Genomic DNA, 24,651 nt, shown 5'->3' with positions numbered 1-24,651 from the left:
GAAAGAGAGAGAGAGAGAGAGAGAGAGAGAGAGAGAGAGAGAGAGAGAGAGAGAGAGAGAGAGAGAGAGAGAGAGAGAGAAAGTATGTATTAGGGAGCTTCAGGGGAACAGTATTAGATTTAAAATGCAGGACAAATACCCTCTGGTGGCCAGTAAGGGCTATTGATTCTCAAGAAGATTATTATACACCAGAAAGATTCTATATAACCCACTGGGTTAGTAGCTCTAGAAGAGCATTATAACACTAGGTAAATTAGATATTACATTATCCCAATGAATAATTGATGCACTGCCAGGCTACTTTTATGTAGGATTAAAGAAAGCAACACTTAGTCTACATATTTCAGGGGAACAAAGAAGGGTGCCATATGTATCATGTCATGTCTATTTAGAGCATAGAAGGTAGAAGGAATATTATAAGCCTTAATGGGTTTCAGCAATAGGTCCAAGTAGGATAGAGGAAGTACTAGACTGGATAGAGTCAAGAATAAATGCTTTCTCTAAAAAAATAGAAGACAAATCCTTGGGTCCCAGACCACTAAAAAGAATAATAAAGTATTATTTTTAATATGTCAAAAAAGAGTGAATGAATGCTGAGAATATGGTATTGGGTTAATGTAAAAATGTACTCATACCATGTCTTTATAGAAACTTGTCTGAAGCAATGGTCAAGGTGAAAGCAATTAGAGGGGTCCTTGGCAAAGCAGAGAGAGGAAAGCATCAAAGGACCCTAACCACAAATAGTACTGGCTCACTGTAGCTTTCCATGGTCATGCATGCTAAGAGCTGCCAACCCTGATATAGCCCATTACTAATTTGCTCAGAGGCCCTCACAAGCTACTGTAAAAGATTACCTTCTCAATGCACTAGAAAATATTCCCTGGCTTCAGATTGGCTGCTGCCAAATTATTTATAGGCAATTGGTTTGCATACTCAAAATGGCAGGGAATACTTCTAATTATATCCAAACATCCCTAATGTCACTAGGAATTATGCTGAGTGTTTAGGTTGCCAAATGTTTTGCCCAAACAAAGGGGAGGTGGCTATGGCAAGGACAGATCAGTCTCTATATAAGTGCCCCCAGAGACCTGAGTGTCTCATCTCCCCCAGAAGCTAAGAGGTAAGTGTCGAATGACTTGGTATTAGGAGAGTGGAAGAAGAGAGCTTTGATTTTCATTCATATTATAGCTTCTGCTGTTATGAACATTCATTTTAATACAAACTCTTGCCAACATAGATTTTTAATTCTGCTGTCCAATTGATCTCCCTAATATTGTACTGTACATTGTATTTTAAAAAGTGCTTCAGTAATAAGGGCTTGCTCTTTTGTTTTCTAGTATTGACTATTTTTCAAGGTGTATCTACTTCATCTCCATCAAAAGAGGTAAGATCCTGTTTTATTAGTCCTCTAACATTCTATTACATTTAGTGGGGAAAATACCGTATTTTTGATATCTTCATGAATCACTCGAGCATATCATTTTAAAGGACATGGAGTCTCTAGGTGAATACTTGTAAATGCTTAATTTTGACAGAAAGTGTATTGCTTAGAGATTGGTATAATATGTCACAATATTATAGAACCAGTACATAAAAAGTGGATTTCTATAGCAGGATTTAGCTAGGCTTAGACTATTTGGCTTAATAAATGATTTCACAATTCTCTCTTTACAAAATCCTTTGAATGCTACAATATTTTCCAAGGCATCTTCTTTAACATGTACTAGAATAACATTCATCTAATCCAAAATAACTAGTGTAAATGCCTTTTTTCATATAGCAGGTGCTGAAATGAATGTGTAATGAATGAAATGTTTTTGGATAAATTTCATGAGTGAATACCTACATACATGTTCATCTCAACTTAAAGAATAACATAGACTTTATTTTCTGATTTTCCATTAGAACAATTTGTATTCAATTAAAAATGTATAAAAACTTTCTATAATTTTGCTTTTAATTTTTGTTGGGTCTATGACTTTAGTAGTTTAGGTTGGAAATCCATGTGAAGAAGATCAACACCTGCTTTGCAATTTATGTTAGAAGCAAGATTTTAACACAAGTCTTCCTCTTTACTTGTTATGTCATGTCTCATCTTAGTGAAATGTTCAGTCACATTTCAATCATGTCTGACTCTTTGGGCCTCCATTTTGGAGTTTTCTTGGGAAAGATACTGGAGTGGTTTGCCATTTCCTTCTCCAGCTCATTTTATAGGTGAGAAAACTGAGGCAAAATGAGATTAAGTGCTTTGCCCAGGATCCCACAGTTGGTAAATGTCTGAGGCCAGATTTGAACTTAGGAAGATAAGTCTTGCTGATTCCAGGCCTGGCACTTTATCCACTGTACCATTTATCTGCCCCTCTAGTGAAATAACATGCCTAATTTTAAATGAAACTTGGTCCTTTCCCAGGACACTTACAACAATTTCAAAGCCTCAATTTATTAATTTTTGAAATAGAGAATTTGAACTAGTTATTCTTTAAGCTGCCTTCAAACTAGCATGTCCATTATTATTCCATATTAGTGATTCCATGTGATATGAAAAACAAAAAATGAAGGTCATTTATTTGGTAGGATGGAGAAATCATGGAGAGAACAGTACTATGCAGTGCTTGTAATGAAAATTTATATTTTATACTGCTTTCCTTTTCTCAATCAGAAGAAGAAAACACCTGGAACCAAAGTGGAGATATAAGCTTTTTCCACTAGGATATTCAGATTATTTTTATACTAAAGATTTAGTAAGTTGTTAATAGAATTCTAAGTGCAACTGACAGTCAAAGGAGAAGTGACATTAAGGATTGTATGGAATTAAGGAGAGGCCAACTCCTTAGTACACAGTTCAACCACAAATGATCTAGTGTACTACAAATAAACTAAAAAGAAAAGACAACCCAACCCCAAGGATGGTGTGCCAAACCTTAGTATAAATATGCACTTTAAAACAAGCTATAGTGAACTAATTACATATTCATCATGAAATCATAATAGAACAAAAATGTTTAGGCTTGAAAACACTATGATTATCAACTTTTTTCTCTATAAATCTCAATACTTCCTTTCGAAGTATACTTATAAATTAGAAAGCCTTTGAGAGCAGAAAATAATTGTATTTACTATAAAATAATCTCCTATGGATTTAACTTTAAATTTAATCTTGTTGCTTTTTACATGTAGAGAAATTCACAGTCAGATTATCATTCCTCACCTAAGCCTGAGGCAACAAGAAATAAGATCATAAGAATGGGTACTAGAAACAACTTTAGAGCTCATCTAGTTTAAGTCCCCATTTTCCATATGAAGAAACCAAAGCTTCTTTTGGAGGGGGATATTGCAAAGATAGCAGGTAGCAGAACTAGGATTAAAACTTTTCATTCTAGATTCATCATTTGTTCCACTACACCATACTATTCTCCCTAAGTAAATGGAAGAGATTTATGGCTTGCTAAAAGTGAAGCCCCAAGTTACCATCTCATTCCATAATATTCTTTTAATTCTCTTGGAACTAATGAGTAGTAGCTTGGAGGAACAGCTGAATTCTAGCTAAGGATAAAGTTTCACAAATCTCTAATTGAAATTTAGTATTTCCTTCTATTATGATATTTTTTAGAAATGACAATATTATTCTGAGAAAGGGTTTACTGGTTTCACCAGACTGCCTGCCAAAAGAGTCTATGACAAAAAAAAAATGGTTAAACACCTCTGTTCTAGACTACTCCTCTCCAATCTCATCATTTTACAGAAGAGGAAACTAGGGTTCAGGGAGATTATCTTTAACATTTCTTTCATTTAACCTCATAAGTTATACTTACCACTCTTTTCTCTCATTTTCCTCTCCCTAGCAAAATTCTCTAAAAAAAAAAAATTGCAGCCATGAGTTCGGACTCCGAAATGGCCATTTTTGGAGAGGCTGCTCCTTATCTCCGAAAATCTGAGAAGGAGAGAATTGAAGCCCAAAACAAGCCTTTTGATGCTAAAACTTCAGTCTTTGTAGTGGAAGCCAAGGAGTCCTATGTGAAAAGTACCATACAGAGTAAAGAAGCAGGGAAAGTGACCGTGAAGACAGAAGGTGGAGCGGTGAGTAAAAATATGAATAGAAAATTATGATTCTTATGATTCTGTTTCTTTAATTCAGGAATCCCCAGCCAGTAGGTTATTTATAGGCATAATGATACGTACAGACTTATCTTACAGAGCTAATTACTGGCAGAATTGGATCTCCTAAGTGCTTGGCAGCTATGTATAGCAACATTATTTATGCACATATAAGGTTCCTTGAAACCTCTTGGAACATACACAGTTTCCTTGGTTAGATTAGAATGTAATAGTAGATCTTTCGCATTATCTGGTGATGGCCACTATCATGCCCCTGTATTTACAGTTTGTTTTTCTGAGCAGGAAGGGGAATATAACCGATAGCAAAATATCCCTACTTGGTAACCCTACTAGGTGAACCTAATTGTATAGAAACACGTTTGAATGCCTACATTGTGCAGAACACTGTGCTAGACACTGGAGGAGATCCAAAGTTTAGATAAGAAATGGCTTTTGTCTTCATGAAACTATCTACTAGGGTGATATAATTCTCCAATACTTCAAAGGGTAGGTGATCTCCTCAGTGTGGGCATTCTCTTTACTAATGCAGATGATAACTGATCAATGAAACATCCAAAGCAATGTGCAATTACCGCATAGAGTAATGTAAAATAGAGGGTGAGGTCCTAGGGAAAAATCAGGAAAAGTAAAAGGTCCATGTCATCTAAATTTTATGTGTTGCAGTGAATTTCTCAATGTTCTATACACAGTAGGTACTTAATACATATTAATATTCTTGAATTTTAAAAAACAGAAGGCAGATAGAGAGCTCAATGGATTGAGAGTCAGACCTAGAGATGGGAGGTCCTGGGTTTAAATCTAACCTCAGACACTTCCTAGCTGTGAGAACCTGGGCAAGTTGCTTAGCCCTTACTACTCTTCTGCCTGGGAACCAATATTTAGTATTGATTCTAAAATGAAAGGTAAGGGTTTAAAAAAAAAAGAACCAGAGAATATTTTATTGAGAAGGTAGCATTTGAGTTGAGTTTTAAGGAATTTGTAGAAATTGAATAGACAAATAAGGGAAAGAAGAAGCAGTGTAGAAAACATACTGTTTGGTTCAAATCTAACTAAAAGTTCTTGGTAGCCACTTGTTTTGTTGTCATTCAATTGTTTCAGTTGTGTTTGACTTTTTGTGACCCAATTTGAGGTTTTCTTGGCAAAGATGCCATTTCCTTCTCCTGCTCATTTTACAGATGAGGAACTGAGACAAAAAACAGTTAAGTGACTTGTCCAGGATTACACAGCTATTAAAAGTGTTTGAGGCTATATTTGAACTCCCTGAGCCTTCCCTACTTCAGGTCCAGTATTGTATTGCCTAGCTGCCCCAGCTGCTTGTACTTACAGAATTAAGATAGATTCCTTTTATGACCTACTATTAAAATGATTTATCATTGTTCACTTAAGATACGTAAGAGTATTCCTTGAAATTTTTTTTTTGGATTTTGGACTGCGCTTCGGTTTAGGAAATCCTAATGAGGTAGATTAGCACCTGTTCCACAACTTTTAGGTCTCAGAAAGCTGCCGGAACACTGAGAAGTTAAGCCACAGCCAAAATGTGTCAGAGGCCAGAGAGGCCTGAGATCTTACTAAATTAAAGGCAAGTTAGTAAACTTGTCTAAAACAGTTCCCTCCTTTCTTCAGAGGGTTATTGGGAAGAATTTGTCTTATAAGTTTTAAAGTGATTTATAAATGTAAGTTATTACTATTCCAGTGGTAAGGAATAGCATGAGCAAAGAGCTTGTTTAGGAGATAAAGAATAGATCAGTTTAATTGGAACAAAAAGTACATGGAGAGGAGCAATATAAATCTGGAAGACCTAAGGTGATTCCAAATGGAAGAGGGTCTTGAATGGCTGTAAAAAGTCTGACTTTTCCTTGGAAGGCAATACTTGGGAGCTGCTAAAGTATTTTTAGAAGAGGTATGACAGGTATAAGAGAAATAACTTTATGAGAAATAGATTGGAATCAGAACAAAGTAGATGTGCCACTGCCCTATTGCAATTTGTCACCTTTTCACCCTGCCAGGAATTTTCATCTCTCCTTAAATTACATATTGCTTTTCTTCTCCCTCACCCTCTTAGTTGAGAGCTTTGCTTCATATTTCTCTGCAAAAACAATTGAGGTTATTCTCAAAGAATTCCCTCTTCCTTATCCTATATCATCCAGACGCCTCATTCCTTTGTCTCACTTACCTATGTCTCATGTGAAGAAGTAACCCTTTTTGCCAAGGAAGATTCCTTTAAATGCTCAAGTGATGTTATTCCATCCTATCTCTTCCAGTAGATTTCTCCCTCTTTCATTCCCATTTCTCACTTACCTTCAGTCTCTCCCTGGCTACTTACTGCTTCCTTGCTGCCTACGATTTTGTCCAATCTTCAAAAAAAATTTCACTTTATCTGGCATCTTCACTAATCCTCATCATATATATATCTGATTAATTTCATATCATAACTTCTTTAGAAGGCCATTTAGAATAAGGACCTCCAACTCTACTCTTTTCTTAATTTTCTGTTGTCTAGTTTAGATCTCATCATCCAACCAAAATTGCTGTTTCCAGTTACCAATGATCTTTTAATTTTAAAATCTCACAATATTTTCTTAATCATAATCCTTCTTGACTTTTGCAGCCTTTATCATTCTCATTCACTTTTTTCTCCTTGATACTCTATTCCATCTAAGCTTTATGGCTATGCTCTCTCCTGGTTATCTTTTTACCCGTCCAGCTGATCCTTCACAGTCTCCTTTGCTGAATCTTCACTAAGGTTGCACCTGCTAAAAGTTGGGACCTCCAAGTGCCTATCTTTAGCCTTCTTCTCTTTTGCTTCTATACTATTTCACTTGGTGATCTCATCAGGCCCCATAATTTCAATTATCATTTCTATGTAGGTGATTCTCAGATCTATTTATCCATCATCATAACTGCTGATATATATAGAGTACTTAAACATGTGTCAGGCACTTTATAATTATTATCTCATTTGATCTTCACAAAAAAAACCTGTGAAGTATATGCTATTATTTTCTCAAGGTTACAGAACAAAAAAAAACTTACCTTCTGTTTTAGAATAAATACTAAGTATTGGTTCCAAAACAGAAAAGGAATAAGAGTTTGCAATGGTGGTTAAATGACTTGCCCAGGGTCACACAGCTAGAAAGTGTCTGAAGCCAGAATTGAACATAGGACTTCCCATCTCCAGGACTGGCTATTATCAACTGAGTCACCTAGCTGCCCCTGAACTCACATCTTTCTGACTTAGGTTCAGCACTCCACTCTAGTCAGCTAGCCTAATCTAACTAGTCTACTGCCTAATTAGCTAACCTATCCAGCCCAAACCTCTCTGCAGATCTCCAGTTTTACATCTCCAACTGCCTATTGAACATCACAAACTGGATGGCCTCCATATATCTTAAACTCAACACATCCAAAATTAAATTTATTATCTGTGTTCCTTCACCTTTTACTGTCAAGGATGTTTGATTTTCCTGTCTTAAATTTTATCCCATCCTGTCCATTTTCCACCAAATTACCAAAATGACTTTCCTAAAGAACTAATTTAATCATGTCATTCTTTACTTCATAAAACCTAGAGGTTTCCTTAAGAGTAAAATATAAAATTCTCTACTTGGCTTTTAAGCTTCTTAATAACCTGATCTATCCCGTCATTCCATGCTTCTCACCCTTTGCTTCCTCACATATACTTTGTAATGTAAAAACACCAACCTTCTTGCTTTTCTTTGCACAAGACACTCTATTTACTGACTATGCATTTTCATTGGTTGTCTCTCATTTCAAGAATTCTCTCTCCTCATCTCTATCTCCTGACCTCCTTGGCTTCCTTCAAGTCTCAGAAAAAATTCTGATTTTTCAAAAAGCCTTCCCTTGTATATTTTGTTCACATATACTTGTTTGCAAATTGACTCCCACATTGGATTATGACTTTTTTTTGCCTTTCTTTGTATCTCTAGCTCTTTGCACAGTACCTGACACATAGTAGTTGATTAATATACGTTATTCACTTGGCTTGATTTAATTTCACTATTGGGACTCCCAATGTTTAAAAAAGGATGTCACTCTCCAAAAAATGCCTAGAGTTATTTAGTTGATGCAAAATGTCCTCTTCTTTTCCTTGCCAGACTCTCATTGTGAAGGATGATCAAGTCTTCCCCATGAACCCTCCCAAATATGACAAGATTGAGGACATGGCCATGATGACTCACCTTCATGAACCTGGAGTCCTGTATAACCTGAAAGAGCGTTATGCAGCCTGGATGATCTATGTAAGTATGCAATTCTTCTTATTTGTATACACATCTTATTACTTTAGCAAGCAAATGTCACTTGATATAATTTCCTGATTTCCTACAGACCTACTCAGGCCTTTTCTGTGTCACTGTCAATCCCTACAAGTGGCTGCCAGTGTATAACCCAGAAGTGGTGGCTGCCTACAGGGGCAAAAAACGGCAGGAGGCCCCTCCCCACATCTTCTCCATCTCTGACAATGCCTACCAGTTCATGTTAACTGGTAAGAATTTATCTCTTTTAATATAAACTCACATTTACATAGTACTTTCACTATAACACTTCCAAAAAGTATTACTTTTATCACTGTTTCAACTGTTTTACATATAAAGTAAGCTGAGGTAAAGTAAGTGATTGAGGAATGTCACACATCTAGCAAATATCAGAGCTATGATGTGATTTCAAACCTCTCCTGGTATAGCATTCTTTTTACCATACAAATAGCCCCTTTTTTATCTCATAAATTGCATCCTCTACAAAATATTTCTAATTCTCAATTTCTTAGAAATAGTGGGCTTACCTCTCTCCCTTCAAAACCACAAAGGTGCCTGCTGTGTCACCCTTCTGTTTAGGATTTATCATTTTCCATCTTGAAAAATCATTTCTAGGTTCTAAAAACTGCTACTGGTGTACTATTTGGTTTGTGCTTTAGTCTTAGCTATGTATTAGATAACTATTTTCCGAATCAAATGTTCAATTCAAGAAACATTTTTAAATCCCTCTTCATACCGTGCAAAGCCCTCTACTAAGAAATGTTGATGAAACAAAAATGAAAAAATATAATCCTTGCCTTTAAAGAGCTTACAATCCACTAGGGCTGATAGCAAAGGATATCTGGTCTAGTTTAAAAATCCTTGATAATAATATTTTTTCTTTTGAAGAAATTAAACAATTTCAGAAAATTTGTGATACAGTGAAAAGTGCATTGTCTCTGGTTATTTATAAATATATTTATTATAAAATAATTTAAATAAACAAACACTTATTAAGTGCCCTGCTGTGTACCAGGCACGAGGCTAGGTGCTGAGGATACAGAGAGAAGAATAAAACAGTTCTTGTCTTTAAAAAAGACTTTTTAAAAGACTTTTAAGGGCTCTTCAAGAAAGGACTGACTGACCACCTCTTGGAGCCTTAGCAGAGGGGATTTTTGGTCAAATATTAGTTAATTTTATTCATTTCCATATAAAGTTGGTAATTAAAAGTTAACAAAAGCATATATAAATATGCACACACATATCCTTATGTATCTATAAATGTATGTATATACAAAGATATATATATGTGTTCGTGCAAATTAATAATAATTTAAATTTTTATAAGATCATTTCAAGTAGATGCTTTAGTAAACCTCTATGGGGAATGCCAATTTTCACTACAAAATATTAACAACATTTTGCCTTTTATAGATCGTGAGAATCAGTCGATCTTAATCACGTAAGTACATTATGTGCATTTTTGTGCTGATTTTTCAACTTCTATTAGCTGTAGTTTAAAGGTCTGAACATTTCAATTTGGCAGTGGAGAATCTGGTGCTGGAAAGACTGTCAACACTAAGCGTGTCATTCAGTACTTTGCAACAATTGCAGTGACTGGGGAGAAGAAAAAAGAAGATTCTGGAAAGGCGAGTCAATTATCAAAGTCAGGTTAAATGTCTTTCCCCTTGCTCTCAGGTATGTGTACTTGATATGAAAACTGTTTTTTCTTTTTCAGGGGACACTAGAAGATCAAATCATCAGTGCCAATCCCCTGCTGGAGGCCTTTGGAAATGCCAAGACTGTTAGGAATGACAACTCATCCCGCTTTGTAAGTTATTTAGTCACTAAGACTCATTAAAGAGCAGTTAGGTAGTACAGTGGTTAGAGCTCTAGACCTGGAGTGGGAGGATCTGGATTCAAATTTGGCCTCAGATACTTCCTACTATATGACCCTGGGCAAGTTACTTAACCCAGATTGCCCAACCCTTGCCACTTTTCTGTCTTAGAATGGGTAATAAGAAGGTAAGGGTTTTTAAAAAAATAAGACTCAGTCATATTGTTCATTAGGGATAGAGCTGCCATATCTATGAATTTTTAAATTCTGTCCACTGTATATATTTTGTTTGCTTCCAAGTTGATGGCTCAAATGATGTTTTTTCCTCTCAAGGGTAAATTCATCAGGATCCACTTTGGTACCACAGGGAAACTGGCTTCAGCTGACATTGAAACATGTAAGTAATAAGAGAAATGAAAATATGAATTGCATTTTTTTTTGTTCGGGGGTTGAGTGGAGGACTTCTAAGATATTTTTGATTGTGAATCCTACAAAACACCAGCCTGCTGTAAAAAGCACTGCCTGAAATAAATGGAGGTTTGCTTTATGCATGAATGACTAGTGCTACCCACAAGATACTCAGCTGATATAACCAGAATGTTCCAGACTTGGAATCAGTGCCTTTACCTGATATATATTAATAAGGAGGATACTATGTCTGAACTATGTGACATAGGACTTTCTTCTCAACAATTCAGCAAACATTAATTATCTTCTTACTACATGCAAAACACTATGCTAGACATTAAGAATAACAGAACAAAAATGAAAAACTATCCTCATGCCAAGGAGTTTTCTGGGACATGTAAACAGATAAGTAAGATCAAGATAATTTAAAGAAGAGTGGAGCATTTAAAACTAGGATTGTAAAGGGCTTTTCTTAGGGGATTATATTCATATGGGATGCCCTTAAGAGTTCTTCCATGAGGTGAATTTTCTGACCCAGAAGTCACTTTAGGAAGAAAGGCATTATTGAGAATCAGCTTTAAAAGAGTATGCCTTTAACATTTCATCTAAAGGCCAGCAACTTTCAATATCAAGAGTTAAGCTGTCTACCACTAGTAGGCCTATACTACAACAAAAATCAAAGAAAGAGGAAAAGGACCTGTGTGTAGAAAAGTATATGCAACAGCTTTCTTCAGTGGAAAAAAATACAAACTAATGAGTTCCAGTAACTGAGAAATACCTGAACAAGTTATAGCACATATGTGATATTATTGTGTTATAAGAAATGATGACAGGAAACTTTTCAGAGAAACTTGGAAAGACCTATATGAACCAAAGCAGAATAAAGTGAGCAAAACTTGCAGAACAATTTATATAACGATTTATATATTACAATATTACATAATATTGTAATGCAAATGACTTTGAAAGACTTAAGAATTCTAATTATCACAATGACCAACCCATTCCAAAGGACTCATGGACTCACAATAAAAATTGAAATACTTTTTTTTTGACATGGAAATTATTTTGCTTGATTATATATGTATGTGTTTATAGAAAGAGATTTGTTTTTCTTAATGTTGAGAATAAGGTGGAAGCTAGAGAAGGTAGGTTTTTATTGCTTGAAAAAATTTTATTTTTAAAAAAAGGCATGTAGCCTAGCAGATAGTGTACAAGGAGAGAGAGCAAATGGCAGCCTTAATGTTCCACTCACAAATACATAATGCACAGAAAATTAGAGGAAGCCCTTGAGCTCATTTTTATGGGAGTATATGAGAAGAATTGAATGGGCTATTAACTTCACCCCTGGATGGATGGAATAGTATGGATTAGATCACAGATAACTATTCTATTAAGGGGAAATATTATTTCTTAGTTTATGTAAAATCCTTACCTTAAAGGGGGAAAAGAATAATGTTGTCCTAGCACAGGCATTCCTCATTAACTAATAGCCATATCATATCTAAGCAATCTTTGGAGGTAAATCCTGGGTTGGTAAAGACTGTGGATAATTGCCCCAGAATATTTGCATTTAATCCAATGATATTCTTCATCTAGAAACTTATGGGGCCATCATAATGCTCTTTAACTATGCGTAAAGACATGGGAGTCCCATTTTAATATTCTTCCCTGAGATATTTTAACTACTACCAGGAAGCTACCTTCCTCTGAAAGAAATATATTCACTTAGATGGAAGTGGCCTTAGACCCATACTTGTGAGTAATTCTTGCTAATTCAAGTATTATTATTCCTACTTTACACACAGAAAAGAAATTAATACTCAGAAAGATTAGGTAACTTGCATACAGTCATATAGATAATAAGTAAAAAACCTATGACTTAAATTCAAGTCTTATTATGAATCCAAATCTAATGCTCTTTCCACAATTAGCATGTGAATCCAGTTACAATACTTCTTTTACAATGATGTCATTAAAAATATAGGACAGCAATTGTGCGTTGGCTAAGGGGGATTAGGAGGGGTTGGGGGAGAGGGAAAGAACATGAAATATGTAACTAGGAGAAAATATGCAAAATAAAAAAAAATAATTTCAAAAAAAAATAAAAGGAGGAAGAAGGCCATAAAGGATAAGTTTCAAGCAACTGGGAAGCTATAATATGAGCTCACAAGCAAATAAGATATGCCTTGTGCAAAAGTCTGTGGTACAGATGCTAAGTAGGAAAATTGGTCCCAAAATTAAGTGAAATTTTGCAAAAATTATGATTTATTATGATCAACTTAATTGAAAATAATACATATTTAATAAAGAGAGAAGGAGCTTTAAAATATATGTATATAGACCAGCTAGGAAAAAACTAGTAAATTATTCCTTTTAAACATACATTCTTTATTGTATATTCATTATTATTGTGTATATTTCACAACATGATTAGGAAATGTTTTGTTCTGTTTTTAATTTCTGTAAACACTTCAAATATTTTAAAATTTACATTTTTTTCCATTTACTTGTCATTTTAGATCTACTAGAGAAGTCTCGAGTTACTTTTCAACTAAAGGCTGAAAGAAGTTATCACATTTTTTATCAGATCACATCCAATAAGAAGCCAGAACTAATTGGTAAAGCAGTGTTTTAATTTATTTATTACCAGAGCACTAATAATCTCATTAGCAAGTTCAAACTCAAACCATATGCCCTGTACTTTGTGTGTTTAGAAATGCTTCTGATTACCACCAATCCATATGATTATGCCTTTGTCAGTCAAGGGGAGATCACTGTTCCCAGCATTGATGATCAGGAGGAATTGATTGCCACTGATGTAAGTAACACACATAAAAAAATCCATTGTCTTTCCAACATGAAGATTGAATTACTGGCTGACTGTCAATATAGTAGGCATTTCTGTTTCAGTTGTTTTTTAGTGATGCTAGCAGGTTCTGTTGGTGGGTTTACACATGTCTGACTTTGCTATGGCTTCCTTGTAATATCCCTTGGGATTTAGTATTTAGCTATGTTAACAATTTTAGTGTTTTGTTTTTGTTTTTCTGTATAAAGTTAACATCCTATGTATTACAAATGAAAAATTCATAACACATCTTACCTTGTAACTAAACAAATCGATAACTCTTCCTCCTAAAAGAAAGTAAAATGATGAGAACACTACACCTGATCTCTGTCATATCTCTTCTTCTTATAGAGTGCTATTGATATCCTGGGTTTCACTTCAGATGAAAAAGTGTCCATTTACAAGCTTACAGGAGCTGTCATGCACTATGGAAACATGAAATTCAAGCAAAAACAGAGAGAGGAACAAGCTGAGCCAGATGGCACTGAAGGTACTAAATAACTATCCATTTGACTTTACATTATGCAAAATCCAGAATGAAACTAACTCTTAACTCATCACTATATATATATATATATATATATATATATATATATATATATATATGTGGCATAACTGTGTATGACTATGGAATATCACTATGTGAATATGAGCAAATCACTCAACCTCAGCTAACTTACTAACACTTATCTACTGAGATATATAGATTGATTAACCAACCTTCATTAGTCCACACTGACAAAATCATGGATTCTTCACATATCTTGCCTTGACTTTTACATAAATTTATATATATATATATATATATATGTGTGTGTGTGTGTGTGTGTGTGTGTGTGTGTGTGTGTGTGTGTGTGTATATATGTAATATGTAGGTAAATAGTCATGAATGCGAGGAGTACTAGAGTGATCACCAGCATTGGTTCACCAAAAATTAAATTCTTAGCATAAACATTTATACCTCAGAACTCAGATATTACTATAAATCACTATTGATTGTCTAGATTTAAGAAAATAGTGGCAAAAATGATAATAATGCATNAGGAGTACTAGAGTGATCACCAGCATTGGTTCACCAAAAATTAAATTCTTAGCATAAACATTTATACCTCAGAACTCAGATATTACTATAAATCACTATTGATTGTCTAGATTTAAGAAAATAGTGGCAAAAATGATAATAATGCATATTAAACTTAAAAATGTATCTTGAATAATTTTTAAGAGCTATAGCCACTTAATGCACAAAACATGTATTCATGTTGAAAACCAGAACCAGAACTAATATAGAGATATCTGGGGTTTCTCAGGATAGAGAAATTTAGATAGCTCAGATGGCACCATCCAGGGGGTTACTTCCTCTCCTCTCCCACCCTAGTGCCATCCCCAACAGCACAAAAGTGGCATTTTTGAAGTGGGATATATTACTCTCAATAGCATAGAAACCTTATAGTATTGCTGGAGTACAGGTCCACACCCCCATGATATCACTTCCTCCTACATATCCCAAAGCAGAAAATATTAGATGTGGTGTTACTGAAACCCAAACAGAGGCATCAAGGGAGAAAAAGAGAATGAGAAGATATCTAGCACTAATTTATTTGATTTTTATTTAAAAACAAATTTTAAAACATATGACAGAAATTGGTACAAAATGATTTTCTTCCTAATGTATTTCCTTCATGATCTTTAATTTTCCTTCAAATTCCAAAGCCAAGATCCTTCTGTCTTTAAATAGCTATGCCAATTATTGTCTATAAATGTATGTGACATTTAACATATATTGCGGGGAATGTTGAGCTGGAATCACTGATATGTTGGTAAGCATTCAAGAATCAGGGCAGCTAGGTAGTGGAGAGAATGGCAGGCCTGGTGTTAGGAGAATCTAAATCTGACCTCAGATACTTCCTAACTTAATCCCAATTGCCTAGCCATTAGCACTCTTCTGTCTCAGAATTAATACTAAGACAGAAAGTAGGGTCTTTTTTTTTCATTTAAGAATCAATTCTACAAGAACCCTTTTAAATTTAATCTACATTATTAACATCTTCTCCATCACTTTCATAAATCTAGGCCATCAACGAAATAAAAATATCAAGCTCTTATTTGTAGTGTGTCAATTTTTGAAGTAAATCCTCACACTGAAAATTTAACAAGCAATCCTCATAAGGAAGCTTAAATTGGTACCAACATTCCCTGGCTAGAGATCAACTTCTTTATTTTACAGATGAGGAGACAGAGGCCAAGAATGACTAACCCAAAGTTTCATGGTAAGCTAATGGCAGAAATAAAAATATAACCTTGGTCTCCTGGCTCCTAGGAATCTTATATTTATATTCTATTATAGTCCCTGCTCCCAAGAAACATATATTCTACTAAAGAAATACTATATGTGTGTGTGTAGATAAATATATAATTTGAGGCAGAAGGTATCATTAACAACTGTGTAAATAAGGGAAGTATGTGACTACTGACCTGAATTGATGATAATGATGATGACCACTATGACAACACCAAGGATACTTGCAACAAATGCATGATGATTATACAACTTCGCCAATGGAAATAATCAACAGTTTAATGTAAAGTAGAGACCATATTAAAGTGATAGCACTTAAACCCCTGCAGAGATTGTTGGTGGCATTTTCTTAAGTAGCTATAAAAAACTTCATTGGGAGGTATGATAATCTAACTTTATTTCATCCTACCTCATAGTTGCTGACAAGGCTGCCTATCTCCAAAACCTGAATTCTGCTGACCTCCTTAAAGCATTGTGCTACCCTAGAGTGAAAGTGGGCAATGAATATGTGACCAAAGGCCAGACCGTGCAGCAGGTAAAAATTCATTACTTAAGTTTATCATGAGAGATTGAATGCATTCTTGATATTCTCTGAGTAGTTCTATGAAATGATCCTCCATCCTTGAAGGTGCACAATGCTGTTGGCGCCCTGGCTAAAGCTGTCTATGAGAAGATGTTCCTGTGGATGGTCACTCGTATCAACCAGCAACTAGACACCAAACAGCCCAGACAGTACTTCATTGGAGTCCTGGACATTGCTGGCTTTGAGATCTTTGATGTGAGTAGCCAAATTCTAAATACATTATATCTTGATTGACTGTAGCGTTCCTTGTTTCTCCAGTCTTACTCAAAGTGTTTGACATACTCAGTTCAATAGCCTGGAGCAGCTGTGTATCAACTTCACCAATGAGAAACTGCAACAGTTTTTCAACCACCACATGTTCGTGCTGGAGCAGGAGGAGTACAAGAAGGAAGGCATTGAGTGGACATTCATTGACTTTGGGATGGACTTGGCTGCCTGCATTGAGCTCATAGAGAAGGTGTGTTTGATCTTTTTTTCAAAAAGAGGTTTAATTATGTCGTTATTTAAGGTTGACATTGGTTTTCTTAGATGTCTCTTCAAAGACAGCCAATGCAACTCTTGTCACGCTCCACCAGCTTTGAGATTGGAGCATTAAAAATGTTGCATTTCATAGTTTGGAAAGAACTTCTCCTTCCCAGCTCGTCCATTGGAAGAATGTCCCAGACAGAGAGAGACAGAGACAGAGACAGAGACAGAGAATGAGAATAAATTCTTAGAACAACTGAGCTAGGACTTATTTTAAAGCACTCAACAAGGGAACAGTTAGGTGGCTCAGTGGATAGAGAGCCAGACTAGAGATGAGAGTTCCTGGATTCAAATCTGGTATTCAAATTCCACACAGCTGGGATGGACCTGGGCAAATCACTTAAAGCCCATTGCTTAGCCCTTACCTCTCTTCTATCTTGAAACCAATACTTTGTATCAATTCTAAGGCAGATGGTAAGGGTTTAAAAAAAATAAAAAGCACTTAACAAAAAGCCAAGAAAATGTTTTGTATTATTGTTCTGAATTGATAAAAAAAATCACAATTTAAACCAAGCTTACTTTTGATTTTCTAGAAAGATTATTTTATAAATGGCATAACCAGAACAAATGTGGTGCCATTAGTCTCCATAATCAGTCAGCCAAATTGCTACTCTATTCAGAATCAAGAAGCCAAGCAACAAAATTCAAATGATTTTAATTCTTTCCATATAAATAGGAAAGAAGCTTAAGAATATTAAAGACAATTAATTATTGGGTTGTTTTAAAATCTCAATGTAATTATACTTATTGCATATACTTCTGAATCTGCAAGGTTGAATTTAATGATATAAGCTTTGAAAGTTGACTCAATTCTCAAAAATAGATATTAAAAAACAAACATTTAAAAACAAACTCTTAGAAGCTATTGGTTGCCCAGTGGTTAGAGAAGCAGGCCTGAAGTTGGGAGGACCTGAGTTCAAGTCTGACCTCAAACACTTCCTACCTATGTTACCCTGTGCAAGTCACCAAATCCTGTTTGCCTCACCTTTGCCCTTTTGCCTTAGACTTATTACTAAGATAATAGAAAGTAAGGGCTAAAAACAAACAAAAAAAACCCTCTTACTTTTACTCTACATATCCTGTTATTTTTTCTTATTAAAAACAAAGTTATTCATAATGTGGCTGTTTTATAGCCTAGTGGTGGTGGTGATGGGATAGCTATTGCATATAATCTGATGTAACCAAATCTATTTTGTCCCTAAATAAAAGCATTTTCTTGATCTGTGAAATCAGTTTGCTTAATTTAGGGCTAGGCATTATCCAAAGAAATGACAATCATACCAGTGTTTACTTTTGAAGGATGAGAGTTTGAAATCCAACATCTTTCCTCTGTATTTCAGCCACTAGGCATTTTCTCCATCTTAGAAGAAGAATGTATGTTCCCTAAAGCAACAGATACATCTTTCAAGAACAAACTATATGACCAGCATCTTGGCAAGTCCAGCAACTTCCAGAAACCCAAGCCTACCAAGGGAAAGGCTGAAGCCCATTTCTCTCTGATACACTATGCTGGCACTGTTGACTACAACATTGCAGGCTGGCTAGACAAGAATAAGGACCCCCTGAATGAGACAGTGGTTGGGCTGTACCAGAAATCCTCAATGAAAACTCTGGCTTATCTCTTCTCTGCATATGCTGCAGCTGAAGCAGGTAATTTCTACAATATTCACCCAAACATACTGATTCCTATAGAATTATCAAGGAACATTGCAGCATCCAGATTCTATTTTAATTTAATTTATCTTTTTGTCTCAGAGGGTGGAGCAAAGAAAAGTTCCAAGAAGAAGGGTTCATCTTTCCAGACGGTGTCAGCTCTTTTCAGGGTACAGCCACATTCTTTGTTCAATATTCTTTAGTCAATTTCAAAAAAAAATGTTTTTAATTATTGCACCATGGATAAACTTTGTTTGGAGGGATAAGGAAATGGTTATTTCTTATCTCTGCCACTTCGTCATAAGAACCCTGAGAAATGAGGAAATCCCGGGAATGATCCCTACTTGGAATTATAGACAATTTCAGTGTACCACTAATAGGCAAGACTAGTTTAATATGCAGGAGGATAAAAGGAGTTGAAGCCCTTTAGACATGTACCCTTGTAGATTAAATAGACCCTAGACATTTTCAAATTCACCAATAATAACTAAGCTAGAGGAGTTTGTCAAATTACATTGGTGTGCAGAAGGTGTTTTTATGGACCCATCAACCATATTAGCTATTTTTGTCGCAATACCTCCTCCCTTATTCACTCTGATTAGACTATAACATATGTTTCCATTTATTCCCCTCACATACACACTCTCAATACTCATTAAGGCTGGAAGGAATCATGAGCAGATTGGACAAAAGTGTCAGTAGTAGAAATAAAAGCAGCAGTACCAGCAGTAGCAGTAGCAATAGCAGTGGTGGTGGTGGTGGTATCTACCATTCATATAGCATGCTAGTGCTTGCAAAGCACTTTTCAAAAATTATCTTATTTGATCTATATCTACTATCTATACACATACACACAGAGATAGAAAGAGAGTGAGAAACAGCAGGCTAAATTTGATAAAACTAAATTTCATAAGGTAAAAAGTCCTATACTTGGTATTGAAAAAGTCAAATCCACAAGAACAATATAGGGGATAGAAATTTTTCTGAAAAATTTGGAGACAATTAATGGACAGAAATTTACCATCAGTCAATATTTTAGTTGTTTGGCTATTTTTTTAAGCTAGAAAACTAGTGTGATATTGAGTTGCATGTCCAGAATACAGAGGTAGTAATTTTGTTATATTCTAACTTAATTAAATATGTGAAATGTTTTTTTCAGTTCCTGATACATTTTAAAAATACTTAATTACATTCAAATGAGACCAAACAGTGTAAATATAGTCTATATAGAAAAGTGTAAATAGGAAACAATATTATATGAGGATTGGTTGAAGGGAGTAAGAATTTTTTTTAACCCTTTCCTTCAGAATTGATGCAGAGCAAAAGGAACAGAACCAGGAGAACGTTATATGCAGAGACTGATACACTGTGGCACAATCAAACATAACAACAGACTTCTCTACTAGCAGCAATGCAATGATACAGGACAATTCTGAGGGTTTTATGAAAAAGAACTCTATTCAAATTCAAAGAAAGAACTGAGGGAGTAGAAACACAGAATAAAACATTTCCTTAATCACATGATTTGATGAAGATATGATTAGATATGTAAACTCTAAGTCTAAATGATCACTCTATTGCAAATATTAATAATATGGAAATAGGTCTTGATACATGTAAAATCCACTTGAATTGTTTGTTGGCTATAGGAAGGGGAGGGAGGAGGAGGGAAGGGAAAGAATATGAATCATGTAACCATAGAAAAATATTCTCAAATAAATAAATGAATTTAAAAAATAAAATAAATAAAATAAACCCTTACCTTCTATTGTAGAGTCAATACTGGGTATTGGTTCCAAGACAGAAGAGTAGTAAGGGCTAGGCAATGGGGGTTAAGTGACATACCCAAGGTCACACAGCTAGGAAGTGTCTTAGGTCAAATTTGAACCTAGGACCTCCTGTTTGTAGGCCTGGCTCTCAAACCACTGAGCCACCTAGCTGCCCCTGGAAGTAAGGATATTTAGCTCAAAGAAGAGAAAATGGGAAGGGGAGATGTGAAGTTATGGAAAAGGAACAGGCATGATAGATTCCTTTCATGTATTTGAAAGGCTAGAATGTAGAAGGGAAGTTAGACATGTTCGGTTTGTCCCCAGAAAGGAAAACTAGGAGAAATAAGTAGGAGTTGAAGAGAAATCAATTTTGTTTTGAAGTAAGAAAATTTTCCAAAAACAAAATTTTCCAAAAGTGGAATGGGCTGCCTTTGAGAGGTAGTGAGTTTCTCTACCCCTCATTTTATTAAGGGTTTTTTTTAGCAAAAGCTGAATGACTTTCTGTAGGAATGCTATATAGAAAAGATTGATTAGGTTCAGTTTGGACTAAATAGCCACTGGAATGCTTTCTAGATATGAGATTCTGTGATTGTGTGGATTAGGTATTATTTTTCTTTCTACCTGACTTACAATATTGTTGTAAAGATTATATGAGATAATACATAGGAGTGCTCTTTATGTTCATTAAATTTTAATTTTTCTAATTTTTAAATTTTTTCTATGGTTACATGATTCTTCTTGTCTCCCCTTTCCCAGAATTGACAAGCAATTTCTCTGGGTTATGCATATATTATCACTTAAATGCTAGTTCCCTATTATTCATTTTTATAATGGAATAATCTTTTAAATCCAAAACTCATACATATAAACAAGTGATAAATCATATGTTTTCTTTTGGATTTCTACTCCCACAAATTTTTCTTCAGATGTGGATAGCATTCTTTCTCATAAGTCCCTCAGAGTTGTCCTGGATCACACTGCATTGCTTTTAGTAGCAGAGTCAATAACATAACATTTCAGCTACTGTGTATAATGTTCTCTTGGTTCTGCTTATTTCACTCCATATCAGTTCATGTGGGTCTTTTCAGTTCTTATAGAAATCAAGCAGTTTATCATTACTTATAGTATTCCATCACCATCATATGCCACAATTTGTTCAGCCATTCCCCAATTGAGGGACATCCCTTCATTTTACACAGGAGTGCTTTCTAAGCACTATAATAATATAAAGTTGTCACACATACTAGCAGTGTGACAGTGATAGATCACTTAAACTCTCAGTGCTCTCAGGCCATTTTCTAAGATTATAGGTTGCAGAACAGTTGCTGATCACCATTAGAAGAGGAAGTTACCTCTCTGGGATTTCCCAATAACAATGAAAACACAAGTTTAGATACTGAAATGATATCAGCATTATTTTCTCAGCTGGCACAAATTGTTGCTTACTATAAGAAGGCAAATAGCTATTCTCAAGGCTATTTTAAATGGTTTTTTACTCATTGGAGGTCTTATTTTTTGAAGGAATATTTGGTCAGATACAGACTGACCTGAACAGTATTTGATTTCTCTTCCATTTTTGAGGTTCTGTGATTCTAATGTAATCCATATTCATGAAACTTGACATTTGGTCTTCTAGGAGAATTTAAATAAACTGATGACCAATCTGAGGAGCACTCACCCTCATTTTGTACGCTGTATCATTCCCAATGAAACCAAAACTCCTGGTAAGAGAGTCTCAGATTAAAATATACATTTTGGCTAGAAGTTATTCACTTTGTAACATAGTGGCCATATTGGTGGTTTCTTTCAGGTGCCATGGAACATGAACTTGTTCTTCACCAGTTGAGGTGTAATGGTGTTCTAGAAGGCATCAGAATTTGCCGGAAAGGATTCCCAAGTCGAATCCTCTATGGTGACTTCAAACAAAGGTTAGTCTATCCCTGGTGTAAATTATATAATACAACAATGCAACCCTTCAGTAGTTCACCATTGCAATGTTATATAACACTGCACATATATTGTTTAACTGGTTGTGTAAATGAACAAATCAAATGTTACAAAGGATAGAATATCAGCATAAATGAAAATGTAACATTTCTCAAAGATGAGAAATAGATATGGATTAAACAGTAGAAAAACAGATTTTTTTCCAGGACACAGTTAATGAAATTTCATAAAGGAAGAACAGTATAGTATGAAAAATATAAATGATATAGACTTGAATTAAAATTCTACTATTTCCTCCCTGTGTGACCTTGGACAAGTCACTTCCCCTCTTTGACCCACAGAATCCTTCAGCTCTAAAATTATTCTGACTTATCTTTTCTCTCAGGTTATCATTAATATTTCTATGATTTTATTATTTATTTTATCTGAACTTCTGATTTCATCAATTTGAAGAGAACTCACAGTGAGGAAAGTCCCTCTACCAATACATAAAGACAAATGTTTTACTGTTTTATGGTTTTAGAGAATTGCCTATGTGATTGAAATATTAAGTGATTTCCTCAGAGTCATATCAGATTGCGCCAGTGAATCAAAAAGCATTTCTTAAGAGCTATGTTTAGAGCACTATTCTAAAGCTAGGGGCATAAAGAAAGGGAAAAATATGGTCCTCACCTTCAACAAGGTCATATTCTAATGGTGGAAACAACATATAAATAATTAGATACCTATGATATAGACATAGCCAATAGAAAGTAATCTGAGAAGGAAAGGCACTAATAGAGACAGGAATTGAATTCAGGTAATTTCAGGTTCTAAGTTGGGCACTTTTCAGGTCTGAAGAACTGAATTCAAATACAGTCTCAGACACATCATAGTTCTACTGACTGAGTATTTCACATAACTTCTATTTCTCCTAGTGTCCTCATCTGGAACATGTATATAGGAATACTTCCTCTCACAAGGTTATTATGAGGACCAAATAAAATAATAATTGTAGAGTGCTTGGCATGGTGCCTAGCACATAGTCAGTCAAATATAATTATTAACTATATTGTGAACTATCCCTCTTGAGATTCAGTTATGTTCATCAATTCTATTAGAAATATTTATTTAGTGCATGCTATGTGCTCAATAGAAGCTTCATAAGACATTGAATCTACACTCCCAGGGCTATTATGATATATAATACATAAGCATTTGATAAATGGTATTTCTATTATTCTGTTGGTGGAGGTTAATTGAAATCAACAAACAACAAATTAACTAACTTCTGTACTAATGTTTCTACATTCGAATTTATCTAATCCAACAGATACAAGGTTTTAAATGCAAGTGCTATTCCTGAAGGGCAGTTCATTGATAGCAAGAAGGCTTCTGAGAAGCTTCTTGGATCTATTGATGTGGATCACACCCAGTATAAGTTTGGTCACACAAAGGTATAAGCACCAATTTTTTGTTTCTGGTATAATGACATAAGTGACTTCTACTGGGTTTATGCTTCCTGAAGAATGAAAATGATTTGTGATCTTTTCTTTGTTAAGGTTTTCTTCAAAGCTGGTCTTCTGGGTCTCTTGGAGGAGATGAGAGATGACAAGCTAGCACAAATTATCACCAGAACTCAAGCTGTGTGCAGAGGATTCCTTATGAGGGTAGAATACCAGAAAATGTTGCAAAGAAGGTAATAATAACAATAATAATAATAATTTCTCTGTTTTTCCAGTTCAGTACTCCTAGAAGACATTGAGTCTTCACTCAATTTTAGCACTGGAAAAATAAGCATTGGAAGGAAACTATTCTAAATTCCTACTTAAAGTAGAAATCCCTTGACTTACATTCCTAGAAGATTCTGCTTGGATACTTCCACTGAGAAGAGACTCACTGTTTCACACAAAAGAGTATTTCATCCCCTTAGAGCCTCATCACATTATAATGCTTCTTGCTCCCTTGTCTCTGACCTCACTGCACCAATTTATTCTATTCATATCTCCCAGAAAACTTTCCTGTGAACAAAATGTTCATCATGCTACAATTCTGTTTAAGAATCTATTGTAGTCTCGAAACGACCACACCAATGCAACTATCAACAATTTGGAAATAGGTCTTGATCAACGACACATGTTAAAACCAGTGGAAATGCGCATCGGCTATGGGAGGGGGGAGGTCAGGGGGTGAAGGGGAAAGTAAGAGCATGAACCATGTAACCATGTTAACTTTTCTAAAAAATAAAAATTATTAAATGTTAAAAAAAAAAAGAATCTATTGTAGTGAGGTACCTACTTGGCTTAGAAGATAGTCGGGCCTGGAGATGAGAGGTCCTGGATTCAAATCTGGCCTTGGATATTTCCATTGGATACATTCCACTTGGATACTTGGATACTAGCTGTGTGACACCCTGGGGGTACCCGATTACCCA

The 24,651-nt window shown here is 35.1% G+C and overlaps 1 protein-coding gene across 5 annotated transcripts in view; it reads left to right on the top strand.

Annotated features, from left to right (window-relative positions):
* Positions 1 to 3,873: 3,873 nt before the first annotated feature.
* The window catches only part of LOC123245309 (myosin-8), a 54,024-nt gene continuing 33,246 nt past the window's right edge, over positions 3,874 to 24,651 (top strand). The window contains exons 1-19 of one of the 5 annotated variants that reach the window (XM_044674151.1): positions 3,874 to 4,077; positions 8,232 to 8,375; positions 8,464 to 8,620; positions 9,804 to 9,831; positions 9,916 to 10,018; positions 10,108 to 10,200; positions 10,540 to 10,603; positions 13,137 to 13,235; positions 13,332 to 13,435; positions 13,814 to 13,952; positions 16,178 to 16,296; positions 16,390 to 16,539; positions 16,631 to 16,801; positions 18,210 to 18,519; positions 18,625 to 18,692; positions 21,928 to 22,015; positions 22,102 to 22,219; positions 23,551 to 23,674; positions 23,780 to 23,916. In XM_044674151.1, coding sequence (XP_044530086.1) covers positions 3,874 to 4,077; positions 8,232 to 8,375; positions 8,464 to 8,620; positions 9,804 to 9,831; positions 9,916 to 10,018; positions 10,108 to 10,200; positions 10,540 to 10,603; positions 13,137 to 13,235; positions 13,332 to 13,435; positions 13,814 to 13,952; positions 16,178 to 16,296; positions 16,390 to 16,539; positions 16,631 to 16,801; positions 18,210 to 18,519; positions 18,625 to 18,692; positions 21,928 to 22,015; positions 22,102 to 22,219; positions 23,551 to 23,674; positions 23,780 to 23,916 — 2,420 coding nt within the window. Of the gene's footprint in view, positions 4,078 to 8,231; positions 8,376 to 8,463; positions 8,621 to 9,803; positions 9,832 to 9,915; positions 10,042 to 10,102; positions 10,201 to 10,539; positions 10,604 to 13,136; positions 13,236 to 13,331; positions 13,436 to 13,813; positions 13,953 to 16,177; positions 16,297 to 16,389; positions 16,540 to 16,630; positions 16,802 to 18,209; positions 18,525 to 18,623; positions 18,693 to 21,927; positions 22,016 to 22,101; positions 22,220 to 23,550; positions 23,675 to 23,779; positions 23,917 to 24,651 lie in introns of all 5 variants that reach the window. The other 4 variants (XM_044674150.1, XM_044674147.1, XM_044674149.1 and 1 more) reach the window with 4 other exon arrangements.

This window comes from Gracilinanus agilis, chromosome 4 (assembly GCF_016433145.1).
Source record: "Gracilinanus agilis isolate LMUSP501 chromosome 4, AgileGrace, whole genome shotgun sequence".
Lineage (NCBI taxonomy): Eukaryota > Metazoa > Chordata > Mammalia > Didelphimorphia > Didelphidae > Gracilinanus > Gracilinanus agilis.
Note: the sequence above shows the minus strand (reverse complement) of the source record. Positions and strands in the feature narration are given on the sequence as shown.